Raw genomic sequence first — 26,664 nt, 5'->3', positions numbered from 1 at the left:
CAGTATACCTGTGTTCTTTGTCTCCTTTGGGCTTTTTGGATAAGAGGGAAAATAGGAATTGCAGTTTTGCTACAGATTTATCATTTGTCGTATTGCCATTTCTCCTGTTTGCATAACACTACCCTTTTTTCTGTTATATGCTGGACTTTTCCTACAGTGGAAATGCACTTTATAAAATATGTTCTGAAACTGGGGACTTTTCTTTGTGTGGTGGGGCAGTAGGAGTTTGGCGGTATTATAAAATGTTTAAAGTTTTCAATTACATTTTTTTTTTTTAAATTAAAATAAAAATTCAATTAGAATAAAGAACTATGATACATCATGAGCATCATAGCCACTTGGCCTTGTTGTATGGTTCCCCGTCGAGGCTGGATTACAGTTAAAACATTCATTTTTCAGATTTGAACCAAGTTTATTTATGTAAAAAAAAGTCAGGAGAACAGAATTAGACAAATTAGTGATGACTTAATAACAGACGCAAGAAGTGTATGGTCGTGGCTCTGCCTTTGCTCTTGCATGCTTGGAATGTCCTCCGTGTTGAACTCTAATCATGACTTACTTTTACAAGTTCTTCCTTACTGACTTAAACTTTCCATCTTAATTGATCTTATCCTGAAAATGCGGAAAAGCATAGGAAAGTCTCCCAGGTACACGGAGTTACTTCCTAAGATAACCCACTTCTTAACAGACTCCACACTTCCTCACTGCATGTATTTTGTTTTCTTCTCAGGTTTCAAGAAGAAAAAAAGACCACACAAACGTCCAAAGTGTATTAAGAGAAACTGAAAATCAGACCGTCACTGTTGTTTGTCCTTGTGTCACAATCCATAACTCATAGACTGTCCGTCACATCTTGTACTATGCCAGAACATTAACAATACTAACCCCTAACAGCTAATCATCTCAGCATCTATTATCTTCTTAATATGTCAATGTATGCAATCAATAAATGTCATAACAAATCACAGCGCAGTCTTCTACTTAATAAGTAATTAGTATAATGTAAAAGCAAGAATCATCCAGTGTTCTCCATAAAGACCACAGGCGTAAATAATAAATAACCTTCCTCTATAAAGTGAAAATGCTAGAACATCAAATCAGTAAAATTAAAACACAGAAAAAATGATATACAGACAAAACATTTTAGCATATAGTGATCTCATTTAAAGACAACCTGTCACCTTGGAAAACGCTATTTACCTGCAGATAAAGGGTTAATAGTGTTATAATGATTCCTGGTCACCATACTGAAAGTGCAGGTTCCAGGAGAAAATTAACTTGTTTCCTCCAGGGAGCCATCAACTTTTAATCATTGGGCAAGCAAGGATCAGCTATACTTACGGCTTACTGTACCAGTCCCTATACTGTGAGTAATGTCTATAAGTACACCCCAGCACTTTGATTGACAGTGCATTTGTGCACAGCGAGTTGTCCAAGTGCTGGGGTGTACTTACAGCCATCACTCCCAGAGAAGAGTGCTTTGAGCGATGACTGTAATCACTCTGTGCATGCCCCCCATGACTGAAAGCCAGCAGCTCCTGGGAAGAAATACGTTTATTTTCTCCATGTAGCTGCATTTTCAGGAAAGTGGCCAGGAAGTATTGTAACATTATTTACCGGCAGATTAACACTATATCTGTAAGTAAATAGCTGTTTTCAAGCTGATAGGTTCCCTTTAAAAGAGTTGTAGGAGATAAGAAAAACATTGCTGCTTTCTAAAAGAAACAGAGCCACTCTTTTCTATCGGCCTTGCATTACAAAAGTTAAAGTATACATAATCAACATTGGATTCAACAGTGGCAGAATTCAAAGGTACATCTTTTTTATGGCCTCTTTATTTTTTCTTTTTAAAGGGAATCCGTCACTAGCTTTTTACCACCTAATATGAGAGCAGCATAATGTAAAGACAGAGTCCCTGATTTCAGCCATGTGTCACTTACTGGGCTGCTTAGTGTAGTTTTAATAAAATCACTATTTTATCAGCAGGAAATTCTCATTAGAGGACTAGTAAATCTGCTGCCAGGTAGTCCTCCATATTCATGAGCTTTGTATAGCCCCGTCCCCATCACTGATTGTCAGTTTTCTGTGTACCCTCTATATGGATAGAAAGGCGCTAGTCAGTGGTGTGGGCCGAGTTATACAAAGCTCAACATGCAGATAACTACAGCAGAGAAAACAGGGATTTAACAAAATGATAGCAAGCAGCTCAGTAAGTGACACATTGCTGGAATCAGGGTCTTTGCCTATACATTATTCTGCTCTCAGATTAGAGGGCAAAAACCTGGTGACAGACTCCTTTTAACATAGGCCATTATTATGGGAAATTTCTTTCAAGTCTGTAGATTCTTTCTTAGATTACAGTTTCATAATCAGTAATCGATAATATTACAATTAGAATTGGGTCTGGACAGTATTCATAATATAACCTACTTTTCAGTCATTTAAGAAAACCCTGGTTTTCATTGGCAAGACTTAAAGGGAATCTGTCACCACTTTGGAGTTATCAGACTTCTACTATGGCCATACAGGGTATAGAAAAGTAAGTCTATACATACCTATATGGCCCATAGTAGAGGTTTGATTGCAGAGAAAAGCGCTTTAATCAATTTTATTTTGTACAGGCTTGGCATCTGGGGGATAGGAAGCAATCCCCACCTAATGTGCTTATTATTCCCCCAAATCGCTGCCTATATGCTTATTTGTCATATTCCCCCCATCCCCTTCACGTCACAGGGCCCTGTGACATGCACTGTGCTCCCTGACTTCCCGGGCATGCGCAAAGCGCCGCTCACATAGAGCTCGCATAGAGCGCGCTTTGCTTCATCCCGGCCCCATCTACCTGTGCTCTGCGCTGCAGGTTTCTATTGTGCAGGTGCTGGGAAGTGACCGTGACTCCTCAGTGCCTGCGCAATAGAAACCTGCGGCGCAGAGCACAGGTAGACGGGGCCAGGATGAAGCAAAGCGCGCTCTATGCGAGCTCTATGTGAGCGGCGCTTTGTGCATGCCCAGAAGTCAGGGAGCACAGTGCAGTCACAGGGCCCTGTAACGTGCAGGGGAGGGGGGAATATGATAATTAAGCATATAGCTGGGGATTTGGGGGAATAATAAGCACATAGGAGGGGATTGCTTCACATCCCCCGGACGCCAAGCCTGTACAAAATAAAATTAATTAAAGCGCTTTTCTCTGTAATCAGACCTCTACTATGGGCCATACAGGTATGTATAGACTTACTTTTCTATAACCTGTATGCCCATAGTAGAGGTCTGATAACTCCAAAATGGTGACAGATTCCCTTTAACTGATGTATGGAGGCTTAGGCCCTGTTCACACTGTGTTTATTCAGTGTGCCTGGGTGCTCTGTCTGGTTCCCTAAAAAACATGATTGAGACCCCTCGATAAATCCATAAGCTACAATGACTCAAATGGAGTTCAAATGGATTCTGATTGTGCTTTTTTCCAGTGATGTCTATCTTTTCAGTTGGGCATAAAATGGCGTTGTGTCCGTCTGAAAAGAGGCGTATTGTTGGGGAAAAAAGCATATTCCGAGTCTAATGGAATTTTGTTTGTGTTATAGCTCTGTTGGGGATCTGTCTGAAATACATTTTTTGGGTTATTCAGATGCAACCCATGGACACATTACATAAATGCAGTTTGAACCAGGCCTTACTTACAGCTAATGTTCTATGGGAAATAAATATGCAAAACACATGTCCTACAGAGGAAACAAAGCATCTCATACTAGCTCAGTTTTTTTTCCTTCTGAAGGAGAGCGAATTTGTATACAGTCTGAAAAACATCAGCCTTCTACTGTTACCAGATATAAAGCATCCCACTCATCAGCTAATTGTGGCGGCAAACTGTAACAGTGCCCCACCAATGACATATCAGCAGTCGTATATGCCCAACCACTACCATACACACAAGATGGCTTGTGTTCCACCACACTCCGCGGTAGACACTTGGATGAGTCAGACAATCCTGGTAAACTTATCTACTGGGGGATATGTTTTTTAAATCAAACATGCATGGCCATCCTAGAACAGATCATGGTTATGGGAAAACAACTAGACAACATAAAAAGTAGATTAAAAGAGGTTATCTGGAATTGTATGACCTATTAATAGGTCATGAATATGAAAATGGTGGGGGTCTAACACCAGCCTCCTTTTCCCCACCAATCAGCTGATATCTGCTCCAGCAACAGAACAACAGAACAGTTAAAGGGGTTTTCCCACAAACAAAGTTCATTTTAATCAATGGCTGTGTCTGACCGTGCAGGAACATGGTCTGATCATATCACATCTCCTGGGCAGGGGAGGAAGCAAAAGAGTATACAGACACTACAGCAGAGGATTCATTTTGTGGAGTAAAATATTGTTTAAAAACAGGCAGTGAAATGTTTTCCCTCACAAAATGAATCCTCTGCGATCCCCTGCTGTAATGTCTGTATTGTCTTTTGCTTCCTCCCCTGCCCAGGAGCTGTGGTATGATCAGACCATGTTCCGTACACAGTAAGACACAGCCAATGATTAAAATGAACTTTTGTTCATGGGAAAACCCCTTTAAACAAGTGAATGAGAAAAAAAGTGCAGTACTCATCAGGCCGCTAAAAAATGTACAAGCTACGGTGAGCTATTCCATACATTGGTTACATCCAACCATTACCATAGCAGATATTAGCTGATTGGGGGGATGCTGGATGTCGGACCCTGGTTGATCTTATATTAGCCCTGGATAATCCCTTTAAGAACCTGGTGATACACAAGTTTCATTTCGTTTAATTTTCAGCAGAACGACTTTTCGCTAAAAAGTAGTGCTTCTACCGTAACTGTTCCCATACAGTATGTTGATAGGCAGGAGGTCCATTCTGATATAAATACAGTGCTTAGCCCTGGGCTCAGACGTACAGACTGTTGCAGATTTACTGTCTGAAATGTATACATAATAAATGTAGACGTGACATTCAGAGATGTTTCAAATTAACCATAGAGCCAGATAGATTCATTGTTTAGGCAGCTGAGAACAATGGCACTAAACAATCTATTACTGATCGCTCAGTGTGCATCTGAAGGACGGGCAGCCTGTGTACAGGCTTTTAAACAACTGTCAATCAGAAATTACTTACTAACTGGCAGTCATTTAACGTTGTAAAGTCGTCTCCAGTGTCGGGCTGGCTTAATTTAGGCCAGTATTTTACATCAAAAGTGCACTAAACTTGTGCATTTAACAACTTTACATCCCTCCCCCCGTTTTCTAAACACCTTTAAAAAATATCTTGCATGATGCTAAAGTATCTAAAAAAGATAACAAATTTAGTATGCTGCATTTGTGGCAGTTTTTTTTCACGCACTACTAGGAAGGATTCTGGCAAACTGGTCAAATTTATAAGATTCTGGCCCATTATATTTAGTAAAAGCTGCACTATTTAAAATTTGAGGCCCTATAATAGTGGTCTCCAACCTTCATCTGCTGTCCCATCATGCTGCGGGTTATAGTTTCAGGGTCGGGTCACATGACCATTTTCTCAAATTGGTCCAATCATTCTGATACATTGATCAGAGTTTGATTAGAGTGGCATATGGTTTTGTCGGACGTGGAGAAAAAAAAGTATCTCCACCTTCTCCATTCTGTCACTCCATGAAAATCGGACTGCACTCAGATGTCATCCGAGTATGGTCATATTTTTTTCACAGGCCCATAGACTTGCATTGCAGATTTTGATCTAACACTTGGATCAAAATTGGACATTTCTCTGATTTTGTCCGTGGATTTAATGAGCCATTCGCAGTTACACTGTACCGTCCGTGTGTACTTACACGTGCATGGCTTAATCTCTGAGACAAGCATATGCTACTGGCAGGATCAACCAGGTAGCCCCCCAACACGACTGGACCGCGTGGTTCGCCTAAGGAAAAAGTTGCACATGTGCACAGCCACATAGAATATCATAGGTACAAGTGCTGTCCATGAAAACCACAGATAGCACTAGTATGAGAAAATCAGCCATGAGCACGAGCCCTCACTATCACTGGAGAGCTACCGATTTCCTACACAATGATATCATCTCATTACACTTGAACATCTCTAGTAAAACTGCACAACACCCTCTAAAATAATGCAAAATATTCCATAGGTCATTGGAATAGAAAATCACCAAAGTGTTTTCAGATATTTACAGATATGCTAAACGTACATTATACCATAAAACACTCTCATATTAGAACCCAGAAGTATATTTAAGTGAACGGTTGCTTAAAAAAAAAAAAATGGGAGTGTGGGAGCTCATATTAATTGCAACCTGCTGTATATTTTCTTTGGTTTGTGGCTTGAAAGGAACATTTCCCATTTAGAACATCTTCACCTTCTGTTTGGAATTTGCCTAAATCGACCTCACAACAAATTCTGCCCCCACATAATATTCCTGGAACTTGTAATTAGCTTGCACATTCAGTGTGGAATTTATTGAGGCCTGACCCCTCCTCCCATCTTCAAGGCATACATTGTTCTGTGAAGAATTCAGCCACACATCTTAACTTATTTTCTGCATTCATTAAAACCTTAGGTTTTGTTTTTTTTCACATCTGAGGAACACAGGGCCATTCACAAAAGAATTTTAGGAGGTAGCAGCTGTGTGTTTACCTCCTCATGCAGGTGCTTTGCTTGGCACCTAGTGCTAAACCGCACACACAGTCAGAACCTGCATAGAGATACCTAAAACAAAAGCTCTGCGGGGCCCAGTAATTAATTACAACAGCGACCTTGATTTAAAGAAAATATAAGACAAAGACACGTCATCGGAAAATATTCTGTCATAAAGGAGTTCACCCTCCATCTTTAAGGCTCCATAGAAAAAAAAAAAGTTTGGAAAAATCAGATTAATGAAAATTATTCAGTGTTCCCTATCAATAAGTATAATAAATGCAAAAAACATATAAATTAAAGTTTAAATTTACAGTTCATCCTTTATAGATCCATTAAGTGCTCCAAAACTACACATTGAGGAGAATTTCAACATAGTAGTCTAAACAGAAGTGAAAGTTTTACAAGTTGCTGAAAAGTTAATTTAATAGGGATCCTAACTTTTCATTTGATAATACTTGTGTGAATTTTGGCCGAAAGTTATGTATGAATCTCTAATACAATTTCAAAAGCCATTTCTCCGCCAATCTCTACGTACAGTATGCTTCAGGTTGTTGTCCTGCTGGAACACTATGTCGTCCATTTCATACCCATAGTGCTCCAGTGTACGAACTAACTCGTCTTGTAGGATACTTACATATAGCTCAGCATTAAGACCACCATCGATCCTGGTCAAGTATCCAACACCTTTGGCTTCCTCCACCAAACTTGACAGTTCCTTCTATTTCTCAATTCGTTAGCCCCTTTTTCCCTTGTTTCTTCCAGACTCATTTGCAACGATCAGAGCCTAGTCTATTGACTTTCGTCTCATCGCTCCAAATCACCTGTTTCCAATCTTCTACTGTTTACTTTTCATCTGTGATCTCACTATTAAGAAGCACACGAGCCACCTCCACTGTTGTGTTTGTCGCTTCAGAACTAATAGACCTTGTGATGGGCTGACTTGTTGACTCCAATATTTTGCTTGGAGGTCTACTTCTTGGCTTTTGAATGGATGGACAGACTTCATTTTGTAGTCTCCCAAATGTCATGGCACTCACATGATGCAGTTTGGCAATTTTCTTGGCCGAGAGACTGCTATCGATAAGCTGGATGATTCTGTTTCTCTTTTCTTGGGAAATCTTCTAAATAGCTGCTCCTCAATTCGAACCAGTGACCTTTCACTTAAGGAATGTGCGAACAGGTTGTATTTTGTAGTATACAGGAAGAAAAGTATTTTTCCATCACCAGGAGCAAAACAGTAACAATGCAGTGACATGACAAGAATCTACATAACTAATCATATGTTAAATAGTTGCAAGTCAAATTTATGTATGAGATAGCCAAGATGATTGTCTATAAAATGATGGCAGTCTCACGTTCGAAGCAGTAGTGGATGGTGAGATATGGAGCCTGAAAGTCAAAAGTTCAAAATATTGTTACCCTTTTGCTCGTCAGTATACCTTTTTTTACCCTTTATACATTTGAATTAACCATGTCTTTTTTCTCTTGATTGACCCTATTATATTTGTCACTTTACTTCTGGAACAAACCTTTAATTGCTACCTATTTAACGTATTCTGTGACAATCACTAAGGTGTAAGCAATTTTTTGTTCAGGTGTCACTTTGCATTGCTTTGTTGCTTTGGGGGTAATTTCTTTTAATAATTATCAAATAAAGATTTCTAAATCATTTTTTATCCATTTAAGTCCTTGCACTTTCTTTTTTCTTGGTTTTGCCTTTGATTGGTGCTTCTGAGACATTAATTTTGGTTATATCCCTTATTTTTATTATTTACTAGCTATACCCGGCCACACTTTGCTGTGGCTCAATCTGGTTAAAGAAAGAAAAGAGAAAGCGCACGTTTCTAAAATATTTAATTTCACAATGCTTGTAGGTATAGATATATATCAGATAGGGCAATGATGGCGCTGTTGATAGTTGTGCCCATCAGGCAGGCATGGTAGCAGCCTGTACCCTGTGACCCCTGCAGGCCTGTACTCTGCACAGGTAACTAAAGAGGTCGGTAATTGCTGTCAGGTATCACAATGGAGCCGGTCATGTTAGGGATTGCTAGTTATGCAATTCCCTAGTACATAGGGAATGTGACAGGAGGGGGCGCAGAGATGAAGGCAGGTGGCGACAGAGGAGGAGGGGGTGATCCGCTTGACATGTCCCAGGCCGGTACCGGCCCGATCACAACGTCGCTCCGGCCGATGGCGCAGTGGGATTTGCACTCGCTCGCCATCCGCCCACTGCTGCGAGGCTCGGGCCCAGCTCAGCGCTTAGAGCAGAGGTTGCGGTCTGTGCCTCTCCATGCAGCCTCCCTCTCTCCTTCCCTCCCTCCCCCATTTGCTGTTGCGCAGTCAGAAATAAGACTCACCTGCCGGAGAAGAAGAAGCCGCAGCAGTGGTTACAGAGAGCAGAGGCGGCCGCCTCTCAGGCGGTGGTGATGATGAGTAGCAGCATCTTTCGGCCTCAAACAGATGGTCTCGTCATTCCCCTTTTCCCCAACCCCCACGGGGGACATGAAAGAAGCAGAGCACAGGCAGCGGCTGCGGTGAATGAAGGAGAGGGAGAAGGGTTTATGAATGAGATGTCACTAAGGGGGGAGAATGCCGGGCAGCCGGGGAGAGTCAGCCTGGGACTGAATTCGTAACACCCCCTCTCGCTGTTGCTTTTATGTCCAACAGCTGGTATATAAAAACATATTAGGTATATAAAAACATGCGTGTATTCGAATGCAACGTTATGTCAAAATGTTAAAGCAATCGGTGAAGAACTTTCGGAGATTTAAGATTTTGAACAAACGAATATTTACATTTTTATTTTATATATATATATATATATATATATATATATGTTTATATATATAAGAGTAGAGAATTTTTGTAACCTATGGTTTCTTGCTGTAACATAGTAACATACTTAGTAAGGTAAAAAAAAGACAGGTCCATCGAGTTCAACCCAAAACCTTAGCATGTGGATTCAGAAGAAGGCAAAACCACAAGAGGCAGCTACTAACTGTATTATAACAGAGAAAATGTTTTTTTTCCGATTTCCGAGAAAATCTGAATCATTTCTTGAGTCAAAGATTAGTGGACAGATCTCCACACTGAACTTAGTAGTAGTTTTATAATCTTGCTTGGTACTGCACTCCACCCATTCTCTTAATCAGTCTGACCATTCTACCTCTTCGCTGCAGATATGCTGTATCCTTTCTATCAGTTGGTGCCCAAAACTGTACACAATTTTCCTAGTTTGGTGGCTGAGTGGTTAGCACTGTTGCTGTGCAATGCAAAAGCATCATAAGATACTCGTAGTGTTCCTCAGGTGTATTAAATGTTGTCTTCAAATAATTTCCTTCTCTTCTGTGAACAGCATGGTGGCTCAGCGGTTAGCACTTTAGCTTTGCAGCGCTGGGGTCCTGGGATCATATCCCAACAAGGACAACATCTCCAAGGAGTTTGTATATTTTCTTTGGGTTTCCTACCACACTCGAGAGACAGACGAATAGGGAATGTATATGTGATTTCCAATGGGAACTGTAATTGAAATGTCTGTAAGGTGCAGTAGAGTATGTTGGTGCTATGCTATAAGCATAATAACTGTCTTAAAAGCCAGTAACTATTGCCTATAGCAACCAATCAGATCTCAGCTTTCATATCTTGAACTGCACAGTTACATTAAAAGCTGCACTGTGATTGGCAGCTATGGGCAAGTTAGACAATTTTTCTTCTACTCAATTTCATAAATCTCCCCCAAGGCCCAATGTATGTGTTTGACTCGTATAGAGACAAATCTATGTCTTGTCATGAGTTTGTATGATTCTTTGGATGCATCCTATTATTTTGTTTGCCTTGGCAGCAGTTGCCTGGCTTTCATTGTTATAGCTATGATTACCGTATACCTATATTCCCAAATCCTTTTTAGTGGCAATTTGACCATTTTATACATAATTAATTTTTTTTCTCTTCGTCAATACATAGCTTTATTTTCAACTTTCCTGATAAAATATCCAGAAAACCATTATCTATCTGTAATATTATCTAATAACCTTCTGTGTTGATTACATTATGTATCTTACTATCCTCTACTAATATTGAAATTTTCATTGTTGGTCATCTGCATGGTCATTATTTAATATATTTTAAAGAAGAGTTCCCAATACTGACCCCTATGGTATACCACTAATCATTGTGACCAAATTACAGACATTTTCCCCCAGTGTCCACAATTTCATATGTACCAACCTTTTATTTGTAACAGTACCAAATGGCTTTGAGAAGTCTAGATAAACAACATCTAAAGCCTTAAGCCCCCGTCTCACATAGCGATATCGCTAGCGATATCGCTGCTGAGTCACGGTTTTGGTGACTCACCAGCGACCTCACCAGCGATGTCGCTATGTGTGACACTTTGCAACGATCAGGCCCCTGCTGTGAGGTCGCTGATCGTTGCAAAGTGTCCTGGATCATTTTTTGGTCGTTGGCCTCCCGCTGGCCAGCACACATCGCTGTGTGTGACCAGCGGGACCAACGATCTGGCTGGTAACTATGGTAAACATCGGGTTACTAGGGGCACGCGCGCACTTAGTAACCCGCTGTTTACCATGGATACCACTCTGCTACGGTGCGCGGAGGCTCCCGCGCACCGTAACAGAGTGGTATCCATGGTAAACAGCGGGTTACTAGGGGCACACGCGCACTTAGTAACCCGATGTTTACCATAGTTACCAGCCTGCTCCTGCTTGCAGCAGGCTGGTAACGGGAGCAGGACATCGTGGAACGATTCTTTCCACGATATCGCTGCTCCCCTGATCGCTGGTGAGCCTGCCTGTTTGACAGCTCACCAGCGATGTATTAGCGATGCAGCAACGATCCCTGACAGGTCGTATCGTTGTCGGGATCGCTGCTGCATCGCTTAGTGTGACGGGGCCTTTATACGGGTCAAGCCTAGAATTCACCTCTACAGATTCTGCCAGGTTGGATGAAACCTTGGTTGCAGAAGCTACAAAACTGGTTGTAAATATTTTTTAAGTTCTGGATCTCTGAATTATTTACAATACTATCATTGCCAGTTCATTTTAAGATCAGATTTTTTTCTTTACATTGACCTGCAGGCCCTGATTTATACAGGAAATCTCACTTTTTACCACATATCAATAGTGTTCCACTGATGGCCTCATGCACCCAGCAGAGTCATGTGCCCAGAACCTGCATGGAGGCAAATATAAAACTGGAATCATACGTCTAGCTTTTTATTCAGTTCTCATTGTGCCAGAATTACAAAATGAGATTACCTATAATTGCTGTCAGCTGAACACTAGATCTGCCAACAGCCATTAATCCTACTCTTTATATGCACACTTGGCCAAGCCACTGCCAGACACCTCTGGCAGCAGTATCTACCCTGAAAACAAAAGGATCGAGCATTTAAATTCAATATGCTTGATTCTTTTTTTCTCCAACATCATCAAGACCCCTATGCACATAAGATTGTTACCTAGTCCTGTCAAAATATGCAGGATTGGGCAAATATGCTCATGAATGTATGGACACCTGAGATTTAGAAAAAAATATATAATAATAATAATTTTTATTTTTATAGTGCCAACATATTCCGCAGCACAATTTTAGGGGGGACTTATACAGACAATACAGACGTTACAGAATAAGCATAACTCATATCAAAAGGAGTGAGGGCCCTGCTTGCAAGCTTACAATCTCTAAGGAAATAAGGGGGACACAAAAGGTAACATGTACATATGTTGTATAATACAGACATAACATACTAAATCTGGTATGTACATAACACTACATATATTGGTCGCCAGCCAGTATGTGTACAGTACAGACAGAGGCTATTCAGTGCATGGATGGTATGAACATGAATTTGAAGAAAATTTTAATATGCGTTACACGCACCCCGCTAGGTTCAGATAGGGGTGAGACAGGTTACATTAATTCTTTGGAATCCTGGGGGAACCGTTACTCAGGGTGACCATAGACCATGTGCTGCAGCTTCTCTCAGGCACACAGGGGTATTGACCCTCAGGCACAGACACGTAGGTTGTTTCACTTGCTGACCAGACACACTTGACAAGAGTGCTCAAAAACGGTAGAACAGTAGCATTTAATAAGAAGCCGCACAGCCAGTGCAAGTTAAGTCTTATGAGCAACAGGCTCCAGTGACAAACAGTACAGTTTCCTTAGCAACACAACAGTTCACAGTCTTCCCAGTAGTACAGGACAGCACAGTTCTAATGCAAAGGCACATTAATGAACACAGCATTCTTTACAGAACAGTGAGATGGAGGAGGGGGGGAGGGTTTGCTGAGGGAGATGATCCCTGTGACACCATTTTTCCAGTCCTTATCTTTCTGCCTGACAATACTCTGCACTGCTAGTTCAGGAACTCTACCTGGCCTGTGCTTAGCTTCACTCCTGACTTGAATTCTTTTCACTTGCAGGGGTGCTTCTGTAAGATACAGAACACACACACACCACCTTTCTCTTCTCTTCTCTAAATAACTTACCCACAATCCCCCTGGTGCTCTGATAAAACACTCCCCTTCTCCTGTGACTGTGTTAACCCCTCTAGTTGCTGGATGCCTCTGGAGCATAACATTTCCTGTCTCCTGTGCTTGTGTTACTTCTAATAGTTGCTGAATGCTTTTAAAGCAATAGCACTACTTCTGCATGTCACACTCTGCAATAGCACTACTTCTGCGTGTCACATATGGGCCAAACTAGGACAGTTAGATAAGTATGTTGAGGCAATAGGCCAGTCTAAAGAAATGGGTTTTTAGGGCATGCTTAAAATTGTGGGTATTGGGAATTAATCGAATTGTCCCGGGTAGTGCATTACAAAGAATTGGTGCAGCACGTGAGAAATCTTGGAGACGGGAGTGGGAAGTTCGGATTGTGGAGGATTTTAGTTTTAAGTCATTGGCAGAACGGAGGGCACGGGTAGGGTGGTAGACTGAGACGAGGGTGGAGATGTGGGGGGGTGATGAAGCATGGAGCGCTTTGTGGGTAAGAGTGATAAGTTTATATTGAACTCTGCATTGGATGGGCAACCAGTGCAATTTCTGGCACAGGGAAGAGGCGTTGGTGTATCGGTTGGTGAGGAATATGATCCTGGCTGCTGCGTTCAGGACAGATTGGAGAGGGGAAAGTTTGGTAAGAGGGAGACCGATTAGTAAAGAGTTGCAATAGTCCAGACGAGAAAGAATAAGAGCGTGTCCTTGAAGCTAAAAGAGTGGAGCATAGTGAGCAGGAGCTGGTGATCCTCAGTGTTGAATGCTGCAGAGAGATCCAGGAGAATCAGGAGGGAGTAGTGACCATTAGATTTAGCTGTTAGTAGATCATTAGAGACTTTAGTGAGTGCAGTTTCAGTAAAGTGTAAAGAGCGGAAGCCAGATTATAAAGGGTCAAGAAGTCTGAGAGATAGCGGATTAGATGGAAGTGGACCAAGCGTTCCAGGAGTTTAGAGATGAAAGGAAGATTGGAGACAGGTCTGTAGTTTGCAGCACAGTTCTGTTCAAGGGATGGTTTTTTAAATAATGGATGTATGCTGGCATGTTTACAAGAGGAGGGAAAATTACCAGATGAGAGGGAGAGGTTGAATATTTTAGTTAGGTGAGTGGTGGCAGTTGGAGAAAGGAACTGAAGGAGATGTGAGGGAATAGGGTCACTGGTGCAGGTGGTAGGGCGAGAAGATGCAAGAAGCCTGATCACTTCTTCTTCCGCGACTGATTCAAAGTCAGAAAGTGAGCAAGATACAATGTGGGAGGGAGGAGCATGTGTAACACTTGGAGATTGGGAGAAAATTTCCTGTCGGATATGGTCAATTTTTTCTTTGAAATAATTGGCCAGATCGTCAGCGCTGAGGTCGGTGGTCAGGCGTTTAGGATTATTGGACAATGAGATGATGAGGTTGTTAAAGTAGGTTTGTTTGGAGAGCTGAAGGGCAGAGTTATATGTTTTAAGCATAAATTTATAATGGATGAAATCGTCGGCCAGATTAGATTTTCTCCACAGCAATTCAGCGCACCTGGAGCACCGCTGGAGAAAACATGTTTGCGGCGTGTGCCAGGGCTTTTGCCGTCTGTGCAGAGTTTTTCTATGTGTAGGAGGTGCGGCTTCATCCAGGATGCATTGCAATGTTTCATTATAATGTTTCAGTGCAGAGTCAGGACATGAGAGGGAAGAGATTGGGGCCAATGATGATTGCAACGTTTTCATAAATTTCTGGGTGTTAATGGCGCGTATATTTCTATAACTATGGAAAGTGAGGGCGTCTTGAGTAGAGTCACAGTTCTTGACAGAGAATGAAAGAAGGTTGTGGTCAGAGAGCGGAAGAGGAGAGTTAGTAAAATCATGTACCGAGCAGAGCCAGGAGAAGATCAGGTCCAGCGTGTTCCCGTCTTCATGTGTAGGAGAATTAGTAAGCTGTGTAAGGCCGAAGGAGGAGGTTAGTGATAAAAGATGAGCGGCAGATAGGGAAAGGGGATCGCCAATTGGGATGTGAAAGTCCCCCAAGATGAGAGTGGGGATGTCGCAGGATAGAAAATTTAAATACAAATATAACTAGGCTATATACAGTGGTGCTTGAATGTTTGTGAATCTATAGGAATTTCTAATTTCACTTTCAAAATTATCTGTTAATCCTAAAGGGTCGCATACTTTTTCTACTCGCAGACATGTGATATTGGATACATTTACTCAATAAAAAAATTATAAAAGTATAACTTTTTACTTTTGTTAGATTTGGATCTCGTTATCTACTTTTAGGACTTGTGTGAAAATCTGATGTAAGTTTAGGTCAAATTTATGTAGAAAAATATGAAATTCTGAAGGGTTCAAAAAATTTACAGCACCACTGTATTGTAGAGCTATATGGGTTTCCTGTACATATTATTTCTTATTTATTATTATAGTGACATTTATTTCATGGTGCTTTATATGTAAAAAGGGGTATACATAATAAAAAAAGTACAATAATCTTGAACAAAATAAGTCATCGACTGGTACCGGGAGAGGACCCTGCCCGCGAGGGCTCACAGTCTACAAGGGATGGGTAAGGATACAGTAGGTGGTCGTGCAACGGTATGCTAGGACGAGGGTTTCTGCAGGTTGTACGCTTGTCGGAAGAGGTAGGTCTTTAGGTTGGTTTTGAAGGTTTCCACGGTAGGTGAGAGTCTGATATGTTGGGGTGGAGAGTTCCAGAGTAGGGGGATGCACGGACACATTATCTAAACATTTTAGCAAGTAAGTACAATGCATTTCCACTATTTTTACCTTTACCTATGATTTAGTCATGACATTTAACCAATATACATTACAGTATATACCATTTATATTCAATACCATTTGTTGTATTAAACTCTACAGCTGCTGGTGTCTCCATAATTGTTCTTGGCGTTTATTTTGTACTTCAGCTATATCTTTTTCACAGAAATATGTGGCTAAGAAAAGTAGACAAAAGAGAACTGAATCCGACCATATGGAGAAAGCTTTTTGTCACTAATCCTGCATCTTAAATAGTAAGGGCCTAGTCCCGGCCTGTGTCTTTCTTGTAGGCATGTGTTTTCTGTTCTTTCTAGACTTTCATTTCCTCTTTTCTGCCCAATTGCTTTCATCTGGTGCAGAAGGGGGAGAAAAAAAGAAATGCTGTAAAGGTTTGTAACTCTTTTCTGAGTAGAAACTCAGAAAATTGTTAAAATATTAAGTAATTTTCCACAGTTCTTTCTTCACTCATGATGGGATCAGACTGTCAGATCTGTCGAATCTGGAAGTGTAGATGTTGCTATAGTATAGTAGTTCCATCCTCATGTTTTACATATGTTTCATGTGGATCTTATTATGGTTTCTTAATATCTTTCTCCACTTGCTTTGATCACAAATTTATTTTAGTTCTTGCTTTGAAATTCATTGTTCATTTGATATTGTGAGGTGATTACATTCAGTCAATGGGGCAAGAAAATCCAGTTTAGTTTGATAGAAAACCAAAAGGCATATGATGGCATGTCGTCTCAGCTATTCCCTGCCGATACAACTTTCCAACAACTCTTAGGATTTTAATATCCTGTCGATAAAAAGCATAATGTCCCCTTTGTATGAAAAAAAACTGTTATATGGAATATGCATAGATAGATACAAATACCCCGTCTTACCCCTGATACAGATTACCAGGACTTTACTCCTTTAAATTTCTGATGATTCTTTTTCCTGCTCCCTTGCATCATTACACAATTGTTACTGATTAATTTACTACTGTTTTCCTAAAGAATGAGCTTTGTGGTTTGGGCAAATGCTTGCTAATACCAGTAGGTGCCAACAATGAATACTGAAAGCCTTATGTACGTTATTGACCAAGCCATGGATAAATGCCAGAGCACATTGTGATGGTATTTAAATGCTGCTCGTGGGCCAAATGCCTCCTCAAATACACAGTGCAATCTGTTCCCTCTAATTTTTTTAACAGAAGTATTTGTTTTTGGCCCTTGTTGCCTATTGTTGTTCACACCTTTTCAGTCTCAATTGTCCTGTTTTTATTTCAAAATAAGAATTCCAGTAATAGTCATTTACTGAATTTGGGTATCTACTGTAAAAATGTTACAAAAGTTTATCTCTTTGAGAAGACCATTCCTTTACTTATGAGTATCTATATATTTATAGATTATTCTATTTATGTATGTGATATCTGTATCATTGTGTACCCCTTCTGTTTCTGCTTCTGTTACCGGCAGTGCCACGTCTTCGATCCGTGGGGTATGGGGTGACAACATGATAGTTCTGTGTATTTGCTAGAAATTGTGCTTACCAGCCAGGCAGGGAGCTAAGGGTTAACTTCTGTCTCTGGCTATTATTAGCTCCCAGCTATTTGTCCTGGGCAGGACTGCTAGCTATTTGTTCTCCTAAATGCATATCTCCTATGTAGATACTGGTTTACTTGTGATTTTCAGCCTGTGCCCTGCTTAGTTGGTTCTAGTTGTTTGACCTCGACCCGTATTTTGATCATTCTTCTGCATGAAATTTCTGCTTCTGTTCCGAACATGTTGGTATTGACGTAGCTTCCTGTCTACCATCTGCCAGCCCACTTCACCAGCCAGCAGCTAGCTACTCTGTAGATGCAACCCAAGAGGCTGAGGGTAAGTCCAGATCCCTATGCAGAAGGAAAATGGCGAAGGTCAGGGAAACCTTTGGGATTTTGTAGATGGAGTGACAGTGCTAAGCTTGTCCATGGAATCCCTATTAAGAGCTACCAGGTTGCCACGCACAGTGCCCCCCTCCTGACAATCCATCTTTCTTTTTATTTATGTTACTACTCTACACAAATGTAAGATTTTCAGAAGAACAACTTTTGCGGGGCCTATAGCTATGTGAATATTTCTGCCCTTTTAAATATGTTTTCAGTTTTTGAAGGTTTTTGCTTTCAGGATACATAATACCAACATTTACCTGTACAATAGCTAAAAAATATACTGCATACAATATATAATTCTTAAATTTACCATTCATTTTTTACAATAATATCATAGACAGTAACCAAAGTCTGCTTTTTTCAGCAAGGTATAACTTCAGAACATAGATACACTTTCCCTTCTCTGTACAATATTCCCAGTACTTCTTAATAACCTGTAAGATATTGACATTTTTGTAATGTAGCACGTATCTGTTAGATTTCAAGTACATGGGGTTTTCATTATAGGCACACTGAATGGATTGTGTTTTCCATTTTGATTATAACATAAAACTGACTATTTTGTACAGAATAGAAGCACATAAGAAGACTATTCAAATATTGTTATAGCTAACTATAATAAGTAAGTCTGCTCAGCTTAGGCAATAGAAGGGTTGATCCTGCTGGCTCCAGAATAGTAATGGCTGTTTGCCTGGTATAAAGGCTATTTCATTCATTTTTCAGTTATTCAGTATGTCCGAATGTTTGGATCGTTATTAAAAATGTACTCCTATAAACTTTTTTTTCCCCAAACCTGTATATATGTGTATGTACTGCAGTGTGATTGTGTTGATATACTCACCTACTGCTGTTTTCTGTGGTATCCAGCATCGTTCCAATCCTCTTCTCAGTGATGTCACTGCTCTTCAGACTGTCCTGGTCACACTGAACTCTATGTGACTCAGAAGTGGGGTTGTTGTTGTGCTGAAAAGTGAAATTCCTCTTTTTAGCTGAGGTCTGAAGGTTCTGTTGCAAAATTGACTGATATTTGGAACTGTTCATAATTCCTTCCACCTTGACTAAAACTCCTATTCCAGCTGCAAAAAAACAGCCTCAAAACATGATGCTGCAACCACCATGCTTCACTGTGGGCATCATGTTATTTTGGTGATATGCAATGTTGGCTTTGTGTCAAACATGACCAAAAAGTTCAACCCTGGTCTCATCAGACCATACCACGTTTCTCACATGCTTTTGGCAGACTTAATGTGGGTTTTGGCAAAACATAGTCGGACTTGAATGTTTTTCTTTGTAATAAAATGCTTTCATTTTGCCAAACTACCCCAAATGGCAGACATATGAAGAAGACAGGAGATTGTTGTCACATGTAGTACACAACTAGTACCTGCCATAAATTTCTGTTGCTGTAGACCTTTAGGCAGCTTCCCAGGTCAATTTTCTTCTAGTCTTTTCATTAAATTGTGAGGGATGTCCAGTTCTAGGTAGTATTACTGTTTTGCCAAATTTAAGGCACTGCTTAGTGGCTGTCTTCACAGTGTTCCATAGTATATCTAATGCCTTGGATTTTTTTTGTACCCTTCTCCTGACTAATAATTTTCAGCAATGAGATTCCTTTGCAGCGTTGTAAGCTGTTTATGGATCATGGCTTTTACCGTAAAATGCAACTAAGAAAATGTCAGGCAAATCCTACTAGAGCAGCTAAACTTTATATGGAGTTAATCGGAATCACCTTCAATGATGGAAGTTGCGTGTTGACATATATTTAACACGAGTTTAAATGTGATTGGATAATTCTGAAAACAACTACATTCTCAGTTATAAGAGGGTGTTCACACTTATACAACCACATTATTTTTTTTATTATTTCTATTTCCTCCTCAAAATTATTTCAGTCTGTTTCTCAATGGATTTGTACAAAATATGGGTGACATTAAAGGTGGGAAAAGATCAGAAGTGATTCTTCGTTGTTTAATTTTTTACATACCAAAAACCTATTTTAACAGGGTTATGTAGACTTTTTATATCCACTGTATATTATTATTATTATTATTATTATTTATATAGCGCCATATATTACTGTACATGATGCAATAAGTGAAAATGTACACTACAGTTCAAAAGTTTGGGGTCATTTAGAAATGTAATTATTTTTGAAAGAAAAGCACATTTTTTTTCAATGAAGTTAACATTAAATGAATCAGAAATACACTCTATACACTGTTAATCTGATAAATGACTATTCTAGCTGCAAACGTCTTGTTTTTATTGCAATATCTGCATAGGTGTATAGAGGCCTATTTCCAACAACCACCACTCCAGTGTTTTAATGGTACATTGTGTTTGCTAACTGTGTAAGAAGGCTAATGGATGTTTAGAAAACCCTAGAAAACCCTTGCACAAGTATGTTAGCCCAGCTGAAAACGGTTTGGCTGATTTGAGAAGCTATAAAATTGACCTTCCTTTGAGCTAGTTGAGAATCTGGAGCATTACATTTGTTTGTTCTATGAAACTCTCAAAATGGCCAGAAAAAGAGAACTTTCATGTGAAACTCGACAGTCTATTCTTGTTCTTAGAAATGAAGGCTATTCCATGTGAGAATTGGCCAAGAAACTGAAGATTTCCTACAACGATGTGTACTACTCCCTTCAGAGGAGAGCACAAACAGGCTCTAACCAGAGTAGAAAGAGAAGTGGGAGGTCCCGTTGCACAACTGAGCAACAAGACAAGTACATTAGAGTCTGTAGTTTGAGATATTGACGCCTCACAGCTCCTCAACTGGCAGCTTCATTAAATAGTACACGCAAAACGCCAGTGTCAACGTCTACAGTGAAGAGGCGACTCTGGGATGCTGGCCTTCAGGGCAAAGTGGCAAAGAAAAAGCCATATCTGAGACTGGCTAATAAAAGGAAAAGATTAATATGGGCAAAAGAACACAGACATTGGACAGAGGAAGATTGGAAAAAAGTTTTATAGACAGATGAATCAAAGTTTGAGGTGTTTGGATCACACAGAAGAACATTTGTGAGACGCAGAAAAACTGAAAAGATGCTGGAAGAGTGCCTGACGTCATCTATCAAGCAGGTAATGTGATGGTCTGGGGTTGCTTTGGTGCTGGTAAAGTGGGAGATTTGTACAAGGTAAATGGGATTTTGAAAAGGAAGGCTATCACTCCATTTTGCAATGCCATGCCATACCCTGTGGACAGCGCTTGATTGGAGCCAATTTCATCCTACAACAGGACAATGACCCAAAGCACACCTCCAAATTATTCATGAACTATTTAGGGAAGAAGCAGGCAGCTGGTATTCTGTCTGTAATGGAGTGGCCAGTGCAGTCACCAGATCTCAACCCCATTGAGCTGTTGTGGGAGCAGCTTGACCGTATGGTATGCAAAAAGTGCTCATCAAGCCAATCCAACTTGTGTGAGGGGCTTCAGGAAGCATGAGGGGAAATTTCTCAAGATTACCTCAGCAAATTAACAACTAGAATACCAAAGGTCTGCAATGCTGGAATTACTGCAAAGGGAGCATTCTTTGACGAAAGCAAAGTTTGAAGGAGAAAATTATTCTTTCAAATAAAAATCATTATTTCTAAACTTGTCAATGTTTGAACTATATTTTCTATTCATTTTGCAACTCATTTGATAAATAAAAGTATGAGTTTTCATGGAAAATACAAAATTGTCTGGGTGACCCCAAACTTTTGAACGGTAGTGTACTTTAAATTCCTCTTGCATATCTTTTTGCTTCTTTATATTTCCTGTACCTTTCTAATTTTGATGGTAATTGTAGTTTCATACATTTTTATCTGCTCATATAAACTTGTGCCAAACATACATATATTTTATCCTGTTAATTTTCATTGACATTACCTACAGCCTTGTGTAATAAAAGCAGTAGGTGATGTATCATTCATAAAAATACTTATTTTACCATGTTTAAGCAGAAATCCAGCTGGGAATTTCTCAATAAAAACATTTTATACAGTAATTGTAAAGGAAAATCAGTTTTCTTTAGGAAAACCACACTATGCAACCTAATATAAACATAAACTATAAAAACGGAGGTATCTGGCACAGCTATGTGTCATTAAATATCCATAAATTATTATTCTTTTTCATTTACTACATATTATTCTGCTGCTTTAAAAGTATGTATGTTTTGCTGTGTTTTGGTAGTTTTAGTATATATCAATAGTATTTAATTTAATGGACTATAGTTTTAAATAATCTTTGATATGTTTGTAACGGGTCTGGGAGGCGGAACCTCTGAGCAACTATACAAGGGGGCGGTCCTTGTAAGGAGGTGGGTGGCTCCCAGGGAAGACGGGCAGGTAGTCACGGCAAGGACAGGGACAGTCTCTGGGTAGAAGGGCAGGTAATCACGGCAAGTGACAGGGACAGTCTCTGGGAAGAAGGGCAGGTAGTCACAGCAAGTGACAGGGACAGTCTCTGGGTAGAGGGGCAGGTAGTCACGGCAAGTGACAGGGACAGTCTCTGGGTAGACTAGCAGACAGGTAGAAGGCGGACGCTCCCAGGTGAGCGGGCAAGAGTCTCTGGACGGCCAGGTGGTCACGGCAAGTGACGGCAGAGCCTCCAGGTAGGCTAGCAGGCAGGTAGCAGGTGAGCGCTCCCAGGTGAGCGGGCAAGAGTCTCTGGACAGGCAGGTGGTCCCAGCAAGTGACGGCAGAGCCTCCAGGTAGGCTAGCGGGCAGGTAGCAGGTGAGCGCTCCCAGGTGAGCGGGCAAGAGTCTCTGGACAGGCAGGTGGTCACGGCAAGTGACGGCAGAGCCTCCAGGTAGGCTAGCAGGCAGGTAGCAGGTGAGCGCTCCCAGGTGAGCGGGCAAGAGTCTCTGGACAGGCAGGTGGTCACAGCAAGTGACGGCAGAGCCTCCAGGTAGGCTAGCAGGCTGGTAGCAGGTGAGCGCTCCCAGGTGAGCGGGCAGGCTGGTCTATAAACAGACTGACAGGTGTCGGAAGGCAGACCGTCGGACCGCAGGCTTGCAAGCAGGTAAGCGGATATCAGGCAGGTATCAAGCAGGAATCTGGCAGGTGACTGGCAGGTAACAGGCAGGAATCTGGCAGGTGACTGGCAGGTAACTGGTAACGGGACCTGAGGGCTGAAGCAGAGTGAAGGCTTTGCAACAACATTGCTCGGGCACCTCCATTTTGGAGGAGGTGCCTTATATATGGAGAGGTCCTCCGGCCATTGGCCGGGGACTCCTTAGGACGGCGCGCGCGGCCCCTTTAAGAGAAGGGGAGGGCGCGCGCGCCCTAAGCACAGAGGCCGGGAAGCAGCGCGCGCTGCCAGCAGAGCGGGAGGAAGCCGCCGGGCACGGAGCGGAGAGGTGAGGGGAACGGCGTCCCTGCCTAGCAGGGGGCAGGGACGCCGACGCTACAATGTTGTAGCTATAGGTGATCAGATCAATCCGCAGAGGATCAATTTCAAGCCGAATGTCATGAAATTTGCAGGTCCCCTCGAATTCGAACACTTTGCGATTCGATTAGTGGGGATCGCAAAAAAAAAAAAAGCTTGGTGCCATTTCACACACTGCTGAAACATCAGCGAATGCGCTGGCATGTAGGCTACCCCTTGATGCTTTGCAGCTATGGCATCAAGTGGTTGTGTTGCAGCCAATTGGGGAGGCTAGTATAACAATAGGGGAGGGCCAAGAAGTGCCATTTTATGCTTTTACAGCATAGGGATAAGAGGTCAGTGCAACTTTGAAGAGGAAGAGCTGCTCTGTTGATGTGAAGCAGCAGAATCATTGCAAGGAGTGAACACTCTGAACCGGAAGAGATCGGCGCTGGGCACAACAGGCTGGTATATATCAACCACCTGTCTGTTAGTTTTCAGGCCCAAAGTAAAAAAATAAAATAGTCCTCGACAACCCCTTTAACTCTGTAGTAACTCTGTAGTAATACTGTACCTGGGGGTATAAATCCCTTGTTTATGTGCTCCTTGGTCAGCGGTGGTCATTCCTCCCCTCCGATGACCACAATATCATCTCAGACTGATTAGCTCATTGTTTTCACATTTTACAAGTCAGCCAGGTATACGAAATCTTTGGCTTTCAGCCGTCGTTGCACTCTCCACAAAAATGTTACTAGGTTATACCATGCCAAGTCTCAGAAATCTAAAATTGCCAACCAAATCGTTCAGGCCACAGCAAGCCGTCACTATCTCCTCGTATTTCCTTTAATTATCAGACTCAAATGAATTGATGTTTTGTCTGATTCTCATATTACCAGCATGCTTTGACTTGCTATCACTTTTAACAGGCTGTACAATGCAGTTCACTGGCGTTCCAGCTGAGATCAAACATACATTACATTACACGACCACTTGTGATGACTCTGTCTTCCCGCTGATCTCATCAACAGCATTATCACATATTGTATGGCACCTGCTTAACACAATACAGCTTTCATATAACCCCCATATCTGATGAAAATTTATATTTTTCTCCTTTGTACAGAGAATTTCTTTTTCGTCACAGCATCATTGCTTTAGACAGTTTCTATGCTTATTTGAGGGACTTATTTCTTCCTAATACATTTTTTGCATATTTTAATAATTGTTTTGCCAATTACTATGTTCCTCAACTCCCACATAAATACAAGGGGGCAATCATAGGACAATTAGCCTTTAAAAGCATTTGCTTATTCCAGAAACTTAGTTTACTGTCTCAGCAAATATCCAAATATCTAAAAATGGCCTCAATTATTATGTCTATGGCCATCATTTAGGTGCCCATACAAAGTAAAGCAGGTTGTGCTGAACCTACCAATTTCAGGGGCCAACTGCCTTATGTTTATGGGGCCTCCGGTTTCTCAGGGGAATGAAGGATCCGACATGTTATGCTTCATTGCCCAATTCTTTTTATCTTAATCCCCTCTCTCTACTGCAAACACAAACATGATTTGCCGAACCTCATGTCCCTGTGTATGGAGATGTTGTGGGGAATAGTGACAGGAGCCGTGATGGCAGTAATCCAGGAAGTTATTGATAAAAGCTCAGGATGGGCTGAAACGTCTTCTGTGGTTGTCCATTAAAGAAGCATTGAAAACACATGTGAGTGCGGGGGTTTTACTTCATTGATGAGTAAAACGGGAAGTGACCACTGCGCTGGATCTCCAGGGAAAAGAAAAGTCAAGTGTCGTTTGTTTTGTTATTTTATCTACCATGGATTGGACTTTTTTTCTGGAACCCCTTTAGGGCAACATAATATAGTCACAGGTCACCTCTGCTGGTAGAACAAATCTTAAAAAAAAATAATCTGATTTTCTTGAAAAATAGAATTGAAAGACAAACAGAAGACTCATAAAGAGCCACTATATGATCCTAATATTCCGCCACCACATTTCACCAATGTTAGATTTTATATAAGACTACCATAACCTGACAGAGGCAGCTCTTTGGTCTACAAGTAAAACTCCATTAGGCACTGTTCACACTTGTATTTTAGTTTCTGTTGTAAATGCCAAAGGAGTTTCAAGTGGCAGTGTGAACCGAGCGTTACTTGCTTACTGGGGTTCCATTTGGCTAATATTTAGTATGAAAGACTATATTGCAGTTTGAGGATTCAAAAATGTAGGGAGGATACACAAAGCACAGTATATCAGGCAAACATTTCATACTACCTGTTCTGCTGCCTTCTCAGACAATGTTGGCATCAGCTCCTGTTTGCAAATAAGTAAACCTAAAGTCCATATTAAAATGATGTGTTGCCACTTTGTGTCATCCCATTTTGTGAATCTGTTGTAGGCTATTCTACCATTGTTACTTTAGCGAATGGATAGTGCTAATTGCCGTAACACATTTTGTTTTGGCAAGTTATGGCCTTTCATTGGATTTTATAGGTATGTTGAATGCTGTGTCTGCATTTCATTGTTTTATAGATACCCTTTATGTGGATGACAATCCCTAATGACACATTTGTGAAGAGACTCAATAATAAGTCTTGTGCTTATTTTGAGCATTATCCAAAATCTACCTTTAACACCTTTATACATGGAGAGAATTCATCACTGTTTAGGAAAGAAAAGACGCCGCCGCCTAAAATCAGACTATCTATGAACTTCTTCTAGTTGATGTTGACTTTAAAAGTGAATCTATGGAACATTTTACTGTATCTTCTACAACTCCAGCAGTTGTATATAACCTTGTGTTACAGGAATGTGAACCCTACTCTAGGCAGTCAAGATCTCTCAACATCTTACATTAGTCCTATAAGTCAAATAGAAGATACTTTGTGATATATTAATTACTACACTTTGATTATATGCTGTATTTGTTGGTAAGAAAAATGTTTTAAACACTTTCCTGTTTTTTTTTTCAGGTACCCAAAACTATTTACCCGGGAGTTCCACAAGAGTTATGGACTCTAGCACTACCTCTCCCTTTCAACATGCCCATAAAGGTAAAATAAGAGAAATAAAAATTGGTCACATTTTCTGTGCATTAGTATAACAAAATATGACATTATTTAGCCGATTGTGCACCATATTGTTTTATTAACTCACAGCAGAGTATAGCATAAAGGTGGTGCACATATGACATAGAGATACACCTGCCCAAATCACTACACTGCTGTGATACAGCACTAGTGGTTAGTAATAATCAATGGTTGAATACATCACTGCTGGCCACAAGATCAGCACATTCTCCTGTTGTTGTGAAAAGGAATTGACAGAGGGGTCCATATTAAAATATTAAATGGGGCCACAGCCTGTCCCTTATGTCAGCTATCTTCAGCGTAATGAAGAACAAGGGGTCCTGGAAGTGATGATATGGCCCCCACATAGCCCTGATCTCAACATCATTAAGTCTGT

The 26,664-nt window shown here is 40.8% G+C and overlaps 1 protein-coding gene across 6 annotated transcripts in view; it reads left to right on the top strand.

The window, feature by feature from the left end:
- The window catches only part of EDAR (ectodysplasin A receptor), a 178,101-nt gene that overhangs the window by 118,649 nt on the left and 32,788 nt on the right, over positions 1-26,664 (top strand). For all 6 annotated transcript variants that reach the window (XM_073664831.1, XM_073664830.1, XM_073664833.1 and 3 more), the window contains one exon: positions 26,172-26,252. In XM_073664831.1, the coding sequence (XP_073520932.1) occupies positions 26,172-26,252 (81 nt within the window). The remainder of the gene's footprint in view (positions 1-26,171; positions 26,253-26,664) is intronic.

This window comes from Phyllobates terribilis, unplaced genomic scaffold (genome assembly GCF_046119375.1).
Source record: "Phyllobates terribilis strain yellow unplaced genomic scaffold, ASM4611937v1 Scaffold_2__4_contigs__length_985480577, whole genome shotgun sequence".
NCBI lineage: Eukaryota > Metazoa > Chordata > Amphibia > Anura > Dendrobatidae > Phyllobates > Phyllobates terribilis.
The sequence above is the reverse complement of the archived record's forward strand: the minus strand, read 5'-3'. Positions and strand labels throughout refer to the sequence as shown.